The 18,329-nt window shown below is 42.8% G+C and overlaps 1 protein-coding gene across 1 annotated transcript in view; it reads right to left on the bottom strand.

Moving 5' to 3' along the window:
- B3GLCT (beta 3-glucosyltransferase) overlaps nt 1–18,329 on the bottom strand; it is an 81,175-nt gene that overhangs the window by 16,502 nt on the left and 46,344 nt on the right. Inside the window, exons 7-10 of the mRNA XM_048494044.1 lie at nt 18,016–18,152; nt 13,989–14,052; nt 6,117–6,248; nt 4,648–4,717 (exon numbers count right to left, since the gene is read on the bottom strand). Of these exons, the coding sequence (XP_048350001.1) occupies nt 4,648–4,717; nt 6,117–6,248; nt 13,989–14,052; nt 18,016–18,152 (403 nt within the window). The remainder of the gene's footprint in view (nt 1–4,647; nt 4,718–6,116; nt 6,249–13,988; nt 14,053–18,015; nt 18,153–18,329) is intronic.

The following is an 18,329-nucleotide window of genomic DNA, read 5'->3' as shown; positions in this document are numbered from 1 at the left end:
TAACCCCAACAGCGGCTTATGATCCGTAACAATGCACAAATGGTCGCTATGCGTAATCCGCCCAAAACTGTAACTTTGGCCACTTTATTGCTGCTTTAATGCCTCCTTATCTATTTACGCTTTAATTGCGGCTCCGTTGCAGACAAGCGTCCTAGAATATCACGCTTAAGTGGAGCTTCCTCGCATATCCTCCAATTGATGGCTCAACACTCGCTCCAACTCCCGCACGGGAGGCAAGTATCGCCGTCAAAGATCAATGGCTTCCTCTCACATCAAAATGAACCAGTACACTTTCTGATGGCAACGATCTTTTGACATCACCGGATACCTTTCAAACTGCGGCACTTTGTCCCACCGCCACACTGCCCGCTTATCCTATTAGCGGTGAAGTGGTGGCTCTACACTAATGGCCTTTATGGCTTAAGATGGAATCGACGATTTACCAGCAATCCAAAATGCCTGTAAGCTCTTGCTGGTGACTTTGGTATGCCTACTGTCCTGATGGCCTCACTTTGCTTGATGTCGAGGTGGATTCCTTGCCATCTACCATGTATCCCTGTAAAACTCTACTTGGCGCTGCTCCAGACACGCATTTTTCAGCGGTAGCAGCCTACCCTACATCTGAGAAGAAGCGCTCGCCGTACTTCGATACCCGCGTCATCAGTTCCTCCTCTCAGTTGCACCCACTTATCAGGGCAGCATCATCAAATCACGAGTGCCAGCTCGGCAGGATTTCGCCCGAAAATGGCACCACCATCGTAAACTCTGGAATGCATCCCAGGAATTTCTGCTCACTCCAGAGTGCGGCAACTGCTCGATGCCTGGCGAATTCTCGTCGCAGGCAATACTATAGTGCAATGTGGCATCATCCACTTCCTGAAGCTGTTGTTGCCCTGCTTTCAGCGCGATCTAATTTTGCAAAACCTTTTCCCCACTGCCAAAGTATTGCTAACAGCTGACTGACAACTGGCACTAGATGCGGATGTTTTCGCCGCAATGCCCAGCCCGGTAATTGTGCACTTATAATCAGCACCGTCGCGACATCCCCAGGTGGCCAGCTAGAGATTACAGATTGGGTGGTTTCCTTTTGCGCATTTACCGCTGTGGCTCCAATGTTCCCCTGTTCCAATAACCCGATCTTAGTTCTTGCATCCACTTTGGTATAACAGCAAATGGAATCTGGTGCATTGATTTCGGCGTGGTAGAGTTTTCTGAAGGATCAGGATACAATTAGTCAGATGGACCCCTTATACTGCACCTTTGATCCCTCAAAGCAAACACGCTCTTAGGATTCTCCTTCCACTAAGCGCCTCCCCATGTTAGCCTTCTAACCTCATGAATTCAGAGAGTAATTGCAATTCTCCCCGGACTGCATAGCTCGACCCTCAAGAGGCTCGGCCCGAAGAACGATCCACTATATTCGTAACAGTTCTTCAAACATCCCGTATCGAACATGCCGATATTTTGCATGGACGTTACGCATGCCAGCCACAGGTACCCTATGTCATTTTTTTGGATAACCGTGAAGTGTTGAATCTACCGGAATTTAGATCTGGAAATCGCCCTGCAGCCAGAATGTTTTATAAGTGTCCGCTGAAGCGATTACCGGAGAATGCTTTGGCTTTAGCAATCCGCTCATCGCACAAGGGACATCCTGGGATTCTTCCGCAGTCACCGTACAATGCGCTGAATCTCGGGTTGCAGTGGTTAATTACATCAGCTCGCGTCAGGCTTTTTCATCACACTGCTCATGTGGGGGTTGGCCAAGTCAAACCGGCTACATGGGGACAGCAAGGTCATCACGGAAATTAATGCCAGCGGATGGGCGTGGAACGTAATATTTTGGTCCCTGGATGCCTGCACACTTTCTCCAATATGCCTCTCCCAATGGCGTTTGCCAACAGGAAACGTATTGCCTCTTTAAATTTACACCTTCTCTCTCATGCGATTTACCGCAACTCATACATTTCTCTATTAGCTTTGTCATCCCCTCTGCGTACAGCAGGTGGTGTTCCCATTTTATCATTGCGCCATGCTGCCCAGTCTCTGAATTTCACCGATTACCCGGGTCACCGGATCACTGCCAGCTGTTTGCAAACTCTTGTATTCCTGGTCTGCGAATCACAAAGCGTAACACCCTCCGAATGCAGGAGCTGCAGCAAGTTCAAAAATTCAAAGGCTTCTTAGGTATGCCGTTTGAAAGTCAAGTCTTTCTTCAGCTGCCAGCGGCAACTTTGCAATGGTGCCTCTCAGACCACAGAGCCGGGCGATCATAACATTTCTTTAGGTGGAGAATTACCTTGCCCCATTGCCAACGCAAATGGGCTGCATCCGCAATGCTTTCCAGTCCCCTCCTGAATGCGTTATAAAACTTGCTCCGTCAGCTCTGCTTCAATGGATTTAGGAATCAAATGGTTCATAATGCCAGTCGAGTAATTTCACCACAATGGGGGGTATTGTATTAAGTCCTCATATGGCTATCAATGCTGAGACAAAGAGGTCAAAGAACCGCCCATACCGCCACAGAGGCTCAAAGCGAGCTCTTTTCCAGCACTATGGGTCACCATTGTGCCGTTTGCCAGAAGATAAAATTCAATCCGGGCCTCATAACTCCTGCCGCTAAAGAGCTCAGGTCGGCTTTATTCCAGCTGCCCTTAGCGAAGGCCATATTGCTCTGATCCAGCGCTACAAAGGCACTTGCTAGTTCGTCATAGAAGTTTATCCTGCTTCTTCAAATTCTTCTTTCAGAAACAGAATTGGAGGAACCGAGCCATAGTGCTTTATTCCGCAAAGCTGCTTCTCCGCAGCAAGCCGATGCTCTGCGGCTATTATCAGTATAGCGCATACTAATTACCAATTACAGTGCAACAGCTGCAGACTCTTAAAACCATACAATACATTACAACGTAATCATCAATACCTTTGCAAAATTGAACTCCCCACCACAATATTTAATGAGCTCTTTACAGCATTCTACATATGGGTACCATACCAACCACGGCCATCTCCCTGATACTGCTTCTTTTGAGAATACTAAAATACTATAGTAAGTCTCAGTGGATGCTTTTAAAAAATCATTATAATTTTCATCTCTATATTGTCACAGTGGGTTGGACCGAATGGTCCATCAGCAGAAGCATCTTTTCTGCATTGTCTTATCCACAATCTATCTGACATCCGGACAGTTTATTCTCAGGATTGTGGGACCTACATAGACTAGCAGATGGAAGGAGGGAGTAGAGGAAACTGGAGGATTTAAATTTGTTAAAAGTGATTTTAATTGTTGTGAAATCCAGCTACAAGCTGCCCTGAGCCTGACTTGATTGGGAAAGGATGGATCAAAACTCAAATGAATGAATGAATGAATGAATGAATGAATGAATGAATGAATGAATGAGCAAGCAAGCTTATAACACTGGGAATGAACTATCCTGATTGGAAAGGATTGTGAGGGAGGGGGGAATGTGGAATATATCCATCATCCCTGCATATCCAGATTGCTGGATCCATCCCAGTAAGCAAAAAATGTGCACAAATGAGAAAACGGGGTTGTGCAACCAAAGTATCACCAATCCACAATTTGCACAAAAAATGGCTTGCAGTGCAAAGACTGAGTAATTTAATCATTTACTGAGTTAAGTAATATGAACCAGGTCTATCATGGGGCTATGATACATATCATGTCCCCACACCACACGTGTGGATAGATACTATATAGGTCAGTGATGGCGAACCTTTTCGAGACCGAGTGCCCAAATTGCAACCTATTATTACTTATTTACTTAGAAGTGCCAGCACGGCAATTTAACGCAGAATACTGAGGTTTTAGTTTAGAAATGATTTGGCTCGAAGTGCGGCTGGGTGTAAAGCAGGTGAAACAGCGGTGCGAAATTAAGCTTCAAGTGGAGTGAATCACCGATCCTAGGAGGGTTTACTCAGAAGCAAGCCCCATTGCCAGCAACCGAGCTTACTCCCAGGTAAAGGATCATGCTCAGGCCAGCCTAGAGGTGTGTGTGTGTGTGGGGGATGATTTTCCAAACCCCCCCGCATGATGAACTCTGTGCGCGAGTGCCCACAGAGAGGGCTCTGAGTGCCACCTTTGGCACCCGTGCCATAGGTTCGCCACCACTGATATAGGTCATCAGCAAGCTTCTCTAAGCCAATCTGAAAACCCGCTAAGGAGTCGTCAGAATCTGGTGTTAGTCTGGCTTTGATAAGTCTTCAATGGTTCGTGTATTCATGGTATTTTCATTATTCCTCAGTAGTAATGTTCCAAATGATTTCATTTATCCAGTTCAAACTGGACCACACTTATCTCTGCACTGATTTAACAGTGCAGAGATAAACACGATTCAACTTCAGCTGTTAAAGCAGTGCAGAAATAAATGTGGTTTAATTGAACATTCCAATTCTTACTCAATTATGTATAAGGATACGCCACAAAAACAACAAAGAACACATAAGCATAGCTTTTGGAAACCAGATGATTTTGGCATCTACACACTCAGCGTCTTCCTTCCCACTTCTTCACACATGCTATTTGCAATGTTAAAAAATTCAACAACTAAACACGTGAAATAAAAAAGGCATTTCTTTCAAGATTATCAAAAGTTATTTCAGGAAAAAACTCTTAAATCTGCAACTTACTTCTGTCTCCATGGAATTTTCTGCATGTTTTTACTGCAACAAAGATATCTGTTTTCTTCACAGGATCACCCTAAAATTAATACAACATCAATGTCTTATTTCCCTTCAGGTTTATATCACATTAGCAAGACTTTCCAAAGAAGGAAGACTTCAAAATATAGTTCTATACACATTTAAAAAGCAGTAAGACAGTACAGCAAGATTTTTCTCCTTTTCAAATTCAGAAACTTGGATCAAATCAGTACTGTCTAGCAATTTGTTTTGCTAAAATTCTGACTGAAATTCTGGTTGATGCTAGATGTAACAGATTAAGGAAGCTAATGAAGAAGAGGAAATTACAAATTGCAGCAATATGATGATTTAGGGTATAATGCAGCTTAACATAACTGCCAAGCTCCGCTGATTTCAACCGTAGAGATGCCAGCATGTGCTAAACTCCTCCACTAAAGTCACTGAGACCGAGAAGTACTTCTGTTCTTGACTGGCACACATCCTTGTTTTAGAATGCATTTTATATATCACCATGTAGTGAATTAGTTTTTATTATGGAACATCATAAAGGTTCAATAAGCTAGGAATCACATGCATGCACAGCATTGCTTTGGCTCAAGCAAGGTAAATTCATTCAACACAGTTTCATAGCCTTATGCCGGCAATTCACATTTCATTCTGCAGTCTTAATTGAATCAAACAGCCTATGGTGGAGAAACAAACAGGAAGTAATGCCTAGTAGGGATTTTTTCTTTTGCAAATCATAATATGAATTCACAAAATGAATGTGCTGAAACGATACTCTGCCATTTTCTAAAGGAGAATACTTTGAACAAAAGTGTGCTCAATTGCTTCAGGTACTTCCAAGTCTAGCTCATTTCCATGACTGGAGTCAGTCTGGAAGAAAAGTGCCTGAAGTGAATGAGTCAGAAGAGGCAGGGTTGGGGAGGGTTCCACTTGGACCCCTCTTTGTATGTCAAATTATCCTCTGACCACATATATACATACGCACTATATAATGTGAATGGAACACACTCATGAGGGCAAAAAGACAGCTGTGCAAACCATAGACTGGCTAATATCACAGTAACAGCAACAACATTACAACCTGAATAAATGTACATCCTTCCCAGCCATTCTGCATCTTACAGAAAATAATTTCCGGGACTCATCCCACCTTAACTTCCTCTTAGAGCAGGGGTCTGCAACCTGCGGCTCTCCAGATGTTCATGGACTACAATTCCCATCAGCCCCTGCCAGCATGGTAAATTGGCCATCCTGGCAGGGGCTGATAGGAATTGTAGTCCATGAACATCTGGAGAGCTGCAGATTGCAGACCCCTGTCTTAGAGTTCCCGCCTCCATTTGAAAATGCAAACTTTGGCCTGTTTAAGCAATTAAAACAAATCAAAATGGTTTTAAATAGGATCTCTTACTTGTCTGTTAATCTTAAAAGAACAACAATTTAGAAATGCTTACACACAGTGGGAGAAAATTGGCGAATGAAGTGGCACAATGAGCAGTCTCAGGAGAGTCAACATCTTCTGTACAAAACTCAGGCACTGGGGTGAGATGTGGTCCGTTGCCTTTTTCCCAAATATATAGTGCAATCTTTAAAAATAGACAGTAGATATCAATTACCACTAACATATTTTCATGCTATGACACTAGACCTGTGGTGGCGAACCTTTGGCACTCCAGATGTTATGGACTACAATTCCCATCAGCCCCTTCCAGCATGGCCAATTGGCCATGCTGGGAAGACTGATATAATCCGCTATCAGAATATACCATTAACTATTACAAGAAATGGCGGTAGGAAATGAGATAGGAATAGCTATTTTGGAGGCAGCTACTACCCTTTCTGCTCCTGCAGAAAGGAATCCCAAATTCTGAGCTGGGAGATGATAATAACTCAATCCGTGAAAGTAGGTGGCATATTGCCAATCAGCTACCACCACTCCTCACCACAAGGTTATTGGCCTATCTTCTCACATACCTCTAAATTTAGCCATGGTATATGATGTCTCATGAGACCGTACATATGTTCGGTAACTGTGATTTATGCCCAAATGGAATACAAGACAACACAAATTGAAAATAAGTTTAGTTAAGGCTGACAGGAACAGATGGCTAGGGAAGGTTACTAGACGTTCCTGCAGTTGTATAAACACTCGGTAAATTCTTTCCAGTAGCTGCTTCTAATACTTGAACAACGATTTCCTTTATAAACAGAAAAAATCAGCAAACAATTTGAAAATGTAGGGAAAAAAACCTGGTTGCACTTTCAAGGCCAACTTTTAATTGTTCATTGGGAGTCCTCGAGTGCAGAGCACATGGTGGAGACTGTGCCTGTAGCTGACAGATTGCAGATCCTAGCCTAGCAAGGCCCCTCCCTCCAGAGCACTGACAACGGTATGCTTTGGAGCGCGGCACCCTCTCTCCCTCATTTCCTACTTGGCAACAAATGCCCCAAAGAGAGAAAAAGGCCAACAAATGCAGGGAGAGAGCATACAATGGGGTAGGAGGGAGGGGATGTGTGTCTGCACTGAGGACCAATTATGGGTTTTTATTTTCGGTCCCAGCGCAGCCCCACACTGGGGATTCTAGTTAGCTACTTAATGAAAAGGAGGTGAGATGCATCTCATGGAATAAGGACTGTAATACTACTTTCCTAATGTCCACTTGACTTATCACCAGAGGCGTAGCTGGGCCAAACTGCGCCCGGTGCGCAGTGTGTTTTTTCTGACTCCCCAGGCGTGCACCCGGTGCACAACGCCCCCCCCCCTTGCCGCTTCACCATTGCTTATTACTACGAAGTCAAGGCATAATGATAGACGAAAGTGTCCTCTGTAGACCAGGTAGCCACTTTGCAGATGTTTTTCAATAGCACTCTTCTATGGAACACAGTAGATGGTCCCACAGACCTTGCCAAATGTGCTCTGACCTACACTAGAATACATTCCGCTCCTTCTGCTATAATATTTGCCCTTCTGCTAAAATCCTTTGTGGGGGGAATGGGGGAAAGACATAATACAGGGGTCCCAACCACAAAATCTGAAAGCCATTCCCTGGGGACAAAGGGAATGCCTGCTAGTTTCAAAAGGTCTCCACCCTCCTGTTCATCTTTGTGGTGGAGAGTTCAACCTCTGGTATACCTTATCTCTGAAAGACAGGAGTTAGATATTTGTCCTGAATGGACCATTCGTGGTTGGCGAGAAACTGACTTCTGAGCCTGTCTGCCAAAGTATTGCAACTTTCAGATATATTGGTTACCCACAGGAACATCCCCATCTGCCAAGTATGCATGGCTTCTCTCCCTCTCCCTCCCTTGCATGCCACCCATCACTCCCTGACTCCCCTTCCCTTGCATGGAACCTCTCCCCTTCCCCTCCCTCCACTAGGGTGGGTGGGCCATGTCCAGATGCCGGGCCCCCTCCCTCCCCTCTCTTGCATGCCACCTCTCACCTCCTCCTTTCCCTCCCTCCTCTTCCCTTGCATGCCACCTCTTCCCCTCCCCTTCCCTCCCTTCCCGCTCCCTCCGCTCGGGTGGGCGGGCCATGTCCAGATGCCAGGCCCCCTCCCTTCCCTCCCTTGCATGCCACCCCTCCCTCCTCTTCCCTTGCATGCCACCTCTCCCTTCTGTTTGTTGATATAATAGACAGTGCAGGAATTGTTGCAGTGGGTCAACATCCTCTTTTTCTGAAGAATATCTGAGAACAAGGTTATAGCAAGTTTTCTTGCACAGAATTTTAGGACGTTCATTCTGGTTCCCTTCCCGAAGATAGCTCATCCTGGTAGCTCATCCTGGTTCCCTTCCCAAAGATCTTGGACTGACCACTCTAGGCTGTGTGCACCCAGCCATTATTAGAAGCATCAATGGTAATAACAACCTGCGGGCACCAGTGTGGGAACTGGAGGACATTGCGGATCAGGAGCTGACTGAGTTGAAGAAGGCTGTGCCAGGGTTAGGGATCCCAGGGGCTACAAAGAAGCAGATGTCATGTACACTTAGGGCGGCACGAATCCTAAACACCCTATGGAAATCAAAGCTGGCAGTAAAAGGTCCTGGCAGATGGAAAAATTTAGTCACATTATGAGTTTCCCCTAGGCAAATCAAACAGGATCTGTGCTCATCCAACACAGTCATCTCAGTTTTACAACCAGAGCACTTTTTACAGGGTGCCTTGGCTGCCATCTCTTCAGTCGTCCCCTGCAGTTAAAACATCCGACTGTTGGGGAAAATGCAAAAACAACTCTGCCAGACCAGCTTCAGCTATCTCAGAAGAACCCTGCAAGACCTCCAAAAAAAACCCCTGAAAAAAACTCAGAATATCAAAGAAAAGATGCAACACTGCCAGACCGTGACTGTTCACATTGGCAGCAAAGGAGAAACCTGAGGGACATGGGGTGCCGCCCTCAAGACAGAATATGGTTTGGGTGGGAAGGAACCACTGCCAGGGCTCTGGAGGGAGGGGCGTTGCTAGGCTAGACTAAAAATCTGCCATTTGGCTGGCCTGCGCAGGCACAGTCCCTAGTATGTGTCTGCACTGAGGACCTCAATGAACACCAGTTACAGTAAGTGCAATTATTTTATTGTTTGCTGATTTTTTCTGTTTACAAAGGAAATCGTTGTTGTTCAAATATTAGAAGTAGCTACTGGAAAGAATTTACTGAGTGTTTATACAACTACAGGAATGTTTAGTAACCTTCTCCGGCCATCTGTTCCTGTCAGCCTTAACTAAACTTAACTAAACGATCATCAGAGATCTGGAGGGAGGGGCGCCCACTCCTGTTGCAAGGCTAGACTAAAAATGTGCTGTTTGGTTGGCCTGCGCTGGCCCAGTTCTCAATTCAGAGCTGCACTGGGAGTGAAAATGACATATATTTTAAGATCACATCTTTTTTGACTATTGCAGAAATATGCTTTAATGCAAGATCCCAAACATGGCACCCATAGGCACCATGGCACCTACTGGCACTCACCAAATGTTTTGAAAATGGATGAGGCCGGATGGGGTTTTTTGTCAGCAGAGCTTTCGTCAGCTGTGGAGTGTTTTAAAAATACTGCATTGTGTGGTTCGCTCTGCCTCCCAAGGCAGACATTCTGTGATTGCACCAACCACTCAGTGTCAAAATTCGGAAGGGGCCAGCAAGCTCAGAAAAGTTGTAGACCCCAGCTTGAATAAAAGTGATCCGTAAAATCTTATGAAACAAGGCTGCAAATCCTTGTTTCTACCAGTGGAACATTTCAAGGACTGAAGAGCTGCTTGATGATTTTTTAAAATTGACGAAGAGTGCATTCCCACAGATGTCCTAGATCACTTTTACTCCTTTCAACTGTGGAAAGCGATGCTATGTCTCTGGATCTGAGGGCATGGAAATAAAAGGAGTGGGGCATTTTAGAACTCGCACTGAAGAGCAAATATTAAACAAAACCCTGAAAAAGATTAACTGCATTGACAACTGTAGACTCAGAATGTACCATGAAAATGAAGCGTTGATACGCTCAAAAGATGGGCTGCAACAAAATATAGTAAAAGTGAATTGTATTCCTTCTGGAAAGACACAGAAGCCTATTGAATGTCATTAAGCGAGACAAGAGTGAAGCAATGACCTGAGGCATCCAATTTTTTTTTTTTACTTCACAGGAGCAGATCACAATTCTCTTTACTTTCAATAGTGCCATTGCCTATTGCCACAGTAAATTGTCACAAGAATTGGAAAAAAAGATAGCAACCTTTAACAGGACATATCATTACTAGTAAATATAGCTTCTGTTCTGCAAGCACAGGCTCCCAAAAGCCACCGGGAGACTTCTCCCTTGTCCCAGTTCTGCTTGAAAGAAGAACAGCTAGGTGGGTCAGCCTTGTTTCAAACATAAATATCCCTAGTTAACAATATAAGTATCTGTTCCACCAAGATAAGGCTGCTGAAATCAGAATTCCCAGGGTACAAAATCTATCTAATTTCTGCTACCTTTTGAAGCAGAACTCATGCCCTATTTTTTGCAGCTGAGAGGTTTGAAAAGTTGAAATTTTACACTTTGTTTTTGGTATTCAAGATGTCTTTGTTTAAGCAGAATTGCTTCATGTGATTATCTTCACAATTACAATACCTCTTTGATTAATAAAAGTGATTATTTCCTACCTCATCTGTTTTAGCGGGAATTCAATTTCAATCAATGCAATGAAAGAGGGATGAAACTCCTGAGGTGCCAGGCATTGAGTCTGGAGTACTAACACCACTAAATGTCATTCCTGAGTATATCTCCAACAACGAAGTGAACACTGAGCTTGTGTGTATGCTTCACGCATACACCAAGAGGGCTTCAGTACTCTGAAGGAGAATATGGGCTATGTTTGCTGGTAATCAAACAGTAGAGAGCTTTATTAGTTTTATGCACTGTCTTTCATTATACCTTTCATTCATAAATGAAAGATGTAAGCATTTATGTTCCCATATATTTTTTTAAGCACTGTAACTTCAATACCGTAGCATATTGTTTATGTGATGATGTGGATTCACTTTGGAAAACTCATTAATAAGGCATATTCCCAAAGAGATTATTGAATAGCATCCTGCAGAGGCAAAGCAAAGAAACATAATTTATTTTTTTTGAAAATAGGTAAACCCTGGAAAAAGCATGTAGTGTCTAGTGCTACTGCGGAGGCCCCTCTGTCCGAAATCTCAGCAGCCACAGAGGTTTTAAATCTTGCCATGGCATAATGAAGTATAAATAAATAATAGAAACATAATAGAAATGTAGTGATGTAAGCGGCATCACTTTGAGCTAGGTGGGATGAATCTGTGATCCCATGGTTAAGAATACTAAAAGAGAGGGGAGTACAAGATGGATGGGAGTTTCTTAAAAGGGAGATCTTGAAGGGACAATTTCAAACAGTTCCAACGAGGAGAAAAAATGGGAGGTGTCTAAAGAAACCAGGATGGATGTCTAAAGAACTCTCAAGTGAGCTAAAGGGACATGTACAAGAAATGAAAAAGGGGGGAAATCATCAAAGATGAATTCAAACAAATAGCGAGAACATGTAGGGAGAAAGTCAGAAAAGCTAAAGCTCACAATGAGCTCAGACTTGCAAGAGATGTTAAGAACAATAAAAAGGAAGAAAAAGGATATGATAGGGTCACTGCTTGGAAAATATGGTAAAATTCTAACAGGGGACAGAGAAAAGGAAGAACTACTCAACATCTTTTGAGTTTTTTCCCAAAATAAAAACAGTGTTCAATAGGGGGGGAAATGGATCAGAAGATACAGTAGAGGAAATTGAGCACAGAATAAATAAAGAGCTAGTACAGGAATACCTGAATACTATAAATTAATTCAAATCTCCAGGGCCTGATAAACTACATGAGGTAGGAAAGACTCACTTTTATTAATCAAAGGAGGTATTGTAATTGTGAAGATAACCACATGAAGAACTGGCAGAAGTAACCTCAGAACTACTTGCTATAATCTTTGAGAACTCCTGGAGAACAGGAGAAGTCCTAGCAGACTGGAGGAGAGCTAATGTTGTCCCCATCTTCATAAAAGGGAAAAAAGAAGACCCAAACAACTACCACCCAGTCAGTCTGATATCAATACCAGGAAAGATTCTAGAGCAGATCATTAAGGAGATAGTCTGTAAGCATTTGGAAGGGAATAATGTGATCACTGAAAATCAACAGGGATTTCCTCAAAAACAAGTCATGCCAGACTAATCTTATCTCTTTTTTTGATAGAGTGACCAACTTGATAAAGGGAATGCTGTGAACGCAGCATACCTTGATTTTAGTAAGGCCTTTGACAAGGTGCCCCATGATATTCTTGTGAGTAAGATGGAAAGATGTGGACTAGACAATGCAAATGTTAGATGGATTTGAAGTTGTTTGACTGGCTGAACACAAAGAGTGCTCATCAATGGCTCATTTTCATCCTGGAGAGAAGTGAGTAGTGGAGTGCCACAGGGTTCTGTCTTGGGCTCAGTGCTATTCAATATTTTTATCAATGACTTTGATAATGAAATAGAGGGCATGTTAATCAAATTTGCAGATGACACCAAATTAGATGGGGTAGCTAATACCCTGGAGGACGGGGGCAGGATTCAAAATGATCTGGGCAGATTAGAGAGCTGAGCCAAAACTAACAAAATGAATTTCAACAGAGATAAATGTAAGATTCTACACTCAGGCAGAAAAAAATGAAATGCACAGATATAGGATGGGTGAGCACCTGTCCTGACAGCAGAGTACATGTGAAAAGGATCTAGGAGTCTTAGTAAAGACCACAAACTAGACATGAGTCAACTTGAGTATGATGATATGGCAGCCAAGAAAGCCAATGCGGGTATAGAGGATGCATCTAATAAGAGTATAGTGTCTAGACTGAGGGAAGTAATGGTATGCCACTCTACTCTGCATTCTAGGACCTCATCAAAGTACTTTAATATTCAGTTCCTAGGCAGCGCATAATTTAAAAGGAAATGATATTGACAAATTAGAACATGTCCAGAGGAGGGCAACCAAAATGGTAAAAGGTCTGGAATCCGTGCCCTACGAAGAGAGACTTAGGGAGCTGGGGATGTTTAGTCTGGAAAAGCGAAGATAAAGGAGACATGATAGCTATGTTTAAATATTTGAAGGGATGTCATGCCAAAGTTTGTTTTCTGCTGCCTCAGAGACAAGGACACAGAGTGATGGATTCAAGGTGCAGGAAAAGAGATTCCACCTAAACATTAGGAATAACTTCCTGTCAGGGCTGTTCGACAGTGGAATTCACTGCCTTGGAGAGTGGTGGATTCGCCTTCTTTGGAGATTTTTTAAACAGATCATGTGTCCCTGCATGGCAGGGGGATGGACATGATGGCCCTTGTGGTCTCTTCCAACTCTATGATTCTGTGATTCGATGATTCTATACTGAAAGTTGAAAGGAAAAGTGGCAATGAGTCACACAGAACCTCTCCACTTGTTAAACATTCAAGAAAGCTTGGGACTTGCTTTGATAAAAAAAACCCTTCCAATTCATGCAGCAACTCTTTTTGAATTGGAGAAAAGTTTTTTAAAAGTCTGAAGCACAACACAGACTTTAGTTAGTTTATGAAATGGCAGGAGAGGAGAGAAGCCACCGAAACATTAAAACTCCCTTGCTTGAGACAAAGTAGTTCTCAGGATCCTGCCACAGATTTCCATTCCTGCATTAAATGTTAGCAACAGAACCTTAATATTCATCTTTTTAATTCTACACAAACAATAACAAAAGAAAGAATAAAAGTATACATATATAATTTGCCTCCTAGATTGCACAGCAAGGGCAGGTTAAAACAAAAAGCAACACAAAAACATAACTGAACTTACCTCGTATTTCAAATCTATGGTGAAATCTGATTTTAAAGGTTCATTTTTCAACCTCTTTGCAAGCCTGAGTAGAAAGAATAATAAAAAAATAAAGATTTCCTATCATAACAATGTTCTATATGGACAGAAAACTGAGGATTTTTTACATCAACTAGAAAAACCATTATCTAGCACATAAAAGATGTGAAGTCACATCCTAGAAGGCAAGGTGCAATTTAAATCCAAGCTTCAGGGTTTTATACGGCCTTATTCATAAAGGCTATTTGCATCCTATAAGGACTATTGGGAACTATAGATGTGATTTTTGGCAGTAGCTTCTTTTCCAGTTCAACTTTTAAATATTCGTTCAATTACTTCCAAAAAATTACAGCTGACAGGTTTTACACCGGCCAGTTCATCTCACAGCCTGCTTTGCCAGTTCCAAACAGGAAGCTGATTTTAATGTGGTCAGTTCAACCATCAATTGTCTGTGTCTGTTTGGCACCTTGATTCATGTTATTTCTCCCTATCTGTGCAATGTAGTCATAAGAACATAAGAACTAGCCTGCTGGATCGGACCAGAGTCCATCTAGTCCAGCACTCTGCTACTCGCAGTGGCCCACCAGGTGCCTTTGGGAGCTCACATGCAGGATGTGAAGCAATGGCCTGCTGCTGCTGCTGCTCCTGAGCACCTGGTCTGCTAAGGCATTTGCAATTTCAGATCAAGATTGGTAGCCATAGATTGACTTCTCCTCCATAAATCTGTCCAAGCCCTTTTTAAAGCTATCCAGGTTAGTGGCCATCACCAGCTCCTGTGGCAGCATATTCCAAACACCAATCACACATTGTGTGAAGAAGTGTTTCCTTTTATTAGTCCTAATTCTCCCTCCCAGCATTTTCAATGAATGCCCCCTGGTCCAAACAGCTTTCTGGGCATGCGCACTCTCATACAGCTTGGTTGAGTTATAATCCCCCATCTTTCCTACATGACAACTCTGCTCAGCAAAATATGGTTTAAATAGGAATGAGAAGAAAAGTTTGGATTTATACTCCACCTTTCTCTCCTGTAAGGATCTAAAAGCAGATTACAAACTCCTTCCTCTTCTTCTCCCCACAACAGATACCTTGTGAGCTAGGTGGGACTGAAAGAGTTCTGAGAGAACTGTGACTAGCCCAAGGTCACCCAGCAGGCCTCATGTGTATGAACGGGGAAACAAATCCGGTTCACCAGATAGGAGTCTGCCACTCATGTGGAGGAGTGGGGAATCAAGCTCGGTTCTCCAGATTAGAATCCACCAGGGTAATATACCCTGTGTTTTAACAACATCTTATCCTCCAGTGTTCATTTAAGTAGTCCTTAGTGACACTACTGGCTGCCTATCTCCAAAGCTAGTAGCTATGTTCCCCAAAGAGCCTTGTGCTCAGCAAATAAAATCCCTAGTCCTCAGCCAGGGCGTTTTCAGTTCTGGCCTGATCCTGGTAGAATGGTCTCTCCAGAGAGACCAGGGCCCTGAGGGACCTATTACAGTTCCACAAGACTTGTAAGATGGAGCTATTCCACCAGGGCCTATGTTGAGGGTTGAAACAATGTCCACCTAAATGGCCTCCCTTTTTCCTTCCCTGTCTCCATCCCCTTTTCCTCCCTTACATTTGGTACGGGAGGTTATTGGCATGTTATCCCTCAAGTTTTAAAATAGTGCAGATTTATCTTACATATAGTACTGGTTTAATTGATTTTTATTGCGCTGGTGCATGCTGTAAACCACCCTGGGGAAGGGCAGCCAACAAAACCTTCTGGGGAAGGGCAGCCGACAAAACTAATGAACTAAATTAAACTAGCAGCTTGAATCAGCAGCACTTTTGTGCATGTACGGTTTTGCAAAAAGCCCTATTTGACAGGCATTTGTGGCTCTTCAAGCATAAACCCAACCGTCTGGGTGAACAGCTCACACCTGATCAACATCTTTGAACACAGCAAGGTTGACAAATTGTGGTGTAATTTGCAACGTCCTTCACTTTGAGACATATTCTCCTGTCTTTTCCAGTTCTTTAAACAATTCTTCTTTATCATCTCTTTATCCACTAGATCAGTGATAGTGAACCTTTTCAAGACCAAGTGCCCAAACTGCAACCCAAAACCCACTTATTTATCGCAAAGTGCCAACATGGCAATTTAACCTGAATACTGAGGTTTTAGTTTAGAAAAAACAGTTGGCTCTGAGGTGTGCGTTACTCAGGAGTAAGCTTGGTGGTAGTCAGTGGCTTACGGCTTTGGAAACAGCAGTGCAACTTCACTTCAAAGCGGAGTGAATCACGACCCTGGAGAGGGTACTCCTCAAGAGCTTAAAGCCCCATTTACAGCCAACTAGGAGCTTACTCCCAGAGTAAAGACCCCGTGCTTTAGTTCTTCGCATGAAAATCAGTGGGGTTTAGCCGCGCTTAACAGGGTTGCCTACACTGATTCCCCAAAACTAGGTCTTAGGTTTAAGGCTCAAACCAATCGAGCCCAGTGGCCCAGGCCAGCCTAGATGTATAGGGGAGCACTCTTGTTTGCACGTGCCCACAGAGAGGGTTCTGAGTTCCACCTCTGGCACCTGTGCCATAGGTTCGCCACCACTGCACTAGATCCTCTGCTGTAGTTTACCTCTCTTTTATCGAATTTTTGATCCGCTTCTGCCTGTACAATGCCATCTCATTCTTTCGCTGGGGCTGCAAAGCCAAAAATACTCCTGTGATACTATCCGGACTCTTCCTCTGGTTCAGAGGGCTGAGCACCCAAGAGCTTCCTTTGCAAACCAAGTCAACAGGAGCATCATAGAGAACAGGTGTGGCCTGGTACTTCGGTCACCTCCCAACCCACAATACCCATGTTTTCTGCAGGGACACACTCTCTCTCTCTCTCACGCAAGTGCCACAAGAATCCTGTGGGAGTGCATGACAGAAGGTCCCCAAAAGCCAGGGAAGCTCCACCTCCTCCTGTACTATGCGCTCTCAGAGTCAGCCCACAGGCAGCTCATTGCAGAAGATCACTGCAACACTAACTACTTCAAAGAAGGCATTAACTGCCAACAGAGGAAAGGCCCAAGGAAAGCTCTCCAAAAGCCATGCTTGCTGCACCCACTGAATAATATCAATGCACCTAAGGCTAGCAGTGTGAAAAGTATCCAGCCCTGGAGTTTCCTGTCTTGTAATTGGGTTTAATCAAGCTGCAGTAAAGCGTACTAATGAAGAAATGAGCCACCACAAATTTAATGAGAATATGTTAGAAGAAAAACTACAACATGACTGCCTGTATGCCCAGACACAGTAGCCATGAACAGAAGAATAGTTAATTGAAAACTTACACTGCTATCCTAAGCAGAATTAAGTATCTTCATTAATTAATTTAGAAGGGTGTAACTCTGTTTAGGATGGAACCTCCAGTCACCTTTAAAAAACAAATTACTGCTAAACACCTAGGATATATTTATGTTCAGATTAAAAAATGGGGGCAAACAGTGGTAATAAGACACATTCATTATTTTCTTATTATCAGTATTTTCAGTCAGCAAGGGAAAAGACAGGATGTTCTTTATTATATTTAGAATTTCCAGCATATTCCAAAAGATATTTCACTTCTAGATGTGCAAAGACTTCACTGACTCGTATTCAATTATTTTTTATTTCACCTATTTGTAACATTAAAATCTTCTCTATTTATGCAGGATTGCAACCTAAATTTGACTAAATAATAACATGCCAAATATGTATGCAAATATTTATTCTTTAACATGCACATTTATAAAGATCTGATTGCTTATTAATGTATCTTATTATAATCCCCTAGTATTATACTGCGGGCAATAAAAGGAAAGGAGGGTTTTTATAAGAGTGTATGGCTACATAACTTAGGATAAAAGCTCATTTGCAGTCAAATAATTTATTTGAACGCATACCCACAGAAAGAGACATTTAATATCTAGTGGTGTTTTACCCTTCCAAAACTATTTAACAAATATTAGTTGTTAAGAAAACTAATTTACGAAAAAGTGCAAAGCTGAATTCTTACTTATTTACAAGTGGCATGCTGAGCGCCCAGCCAGCAGCAAAATCCGGAAATTTAAAAATGGTAGGATTTTCAGCAAAGGCATAGTGGTGAATAATTGTAGATTCATCATCATGTAATGCTTTGCCTAAAAAAAAATCCTGTGAGAGAAGATAGGCACTGCTGAATATATTTACAATTCTAACAAAGCTAGAAAATCAAACATCATGCTCCACATGAACATTTTTCAGAGAAACATCACTGACCATTTTGTTTATTTACAAAATTTATATCCCTATCAGTTAAAAGACAGGAAAGGGGGAGGGTTATTCAGAGAA

This window comes from Sphaerodactylus townsendi, linkage group LG04 (genome assembly GCF_021028975.2).
Source record: "Sphaerodactylus townsendi isolate TG3544 linkage group LG04, MPM_Stown_v2.3, whole genome shotgun sequence".
Taxonomy (NCBI): domain Eukaryota; kingdom Metazoa; phylum Chordata; class Lepidosauria; order Squamata; family Sphaerodactylidae; genus Sphaerodactylus; species Sphaerodactylus townsendi.
The sequence above is the reverse complement of the archived record's forward strand: the minus strand, read 5'-3'. Positions and strand labels throughout refer to the sequence as shown.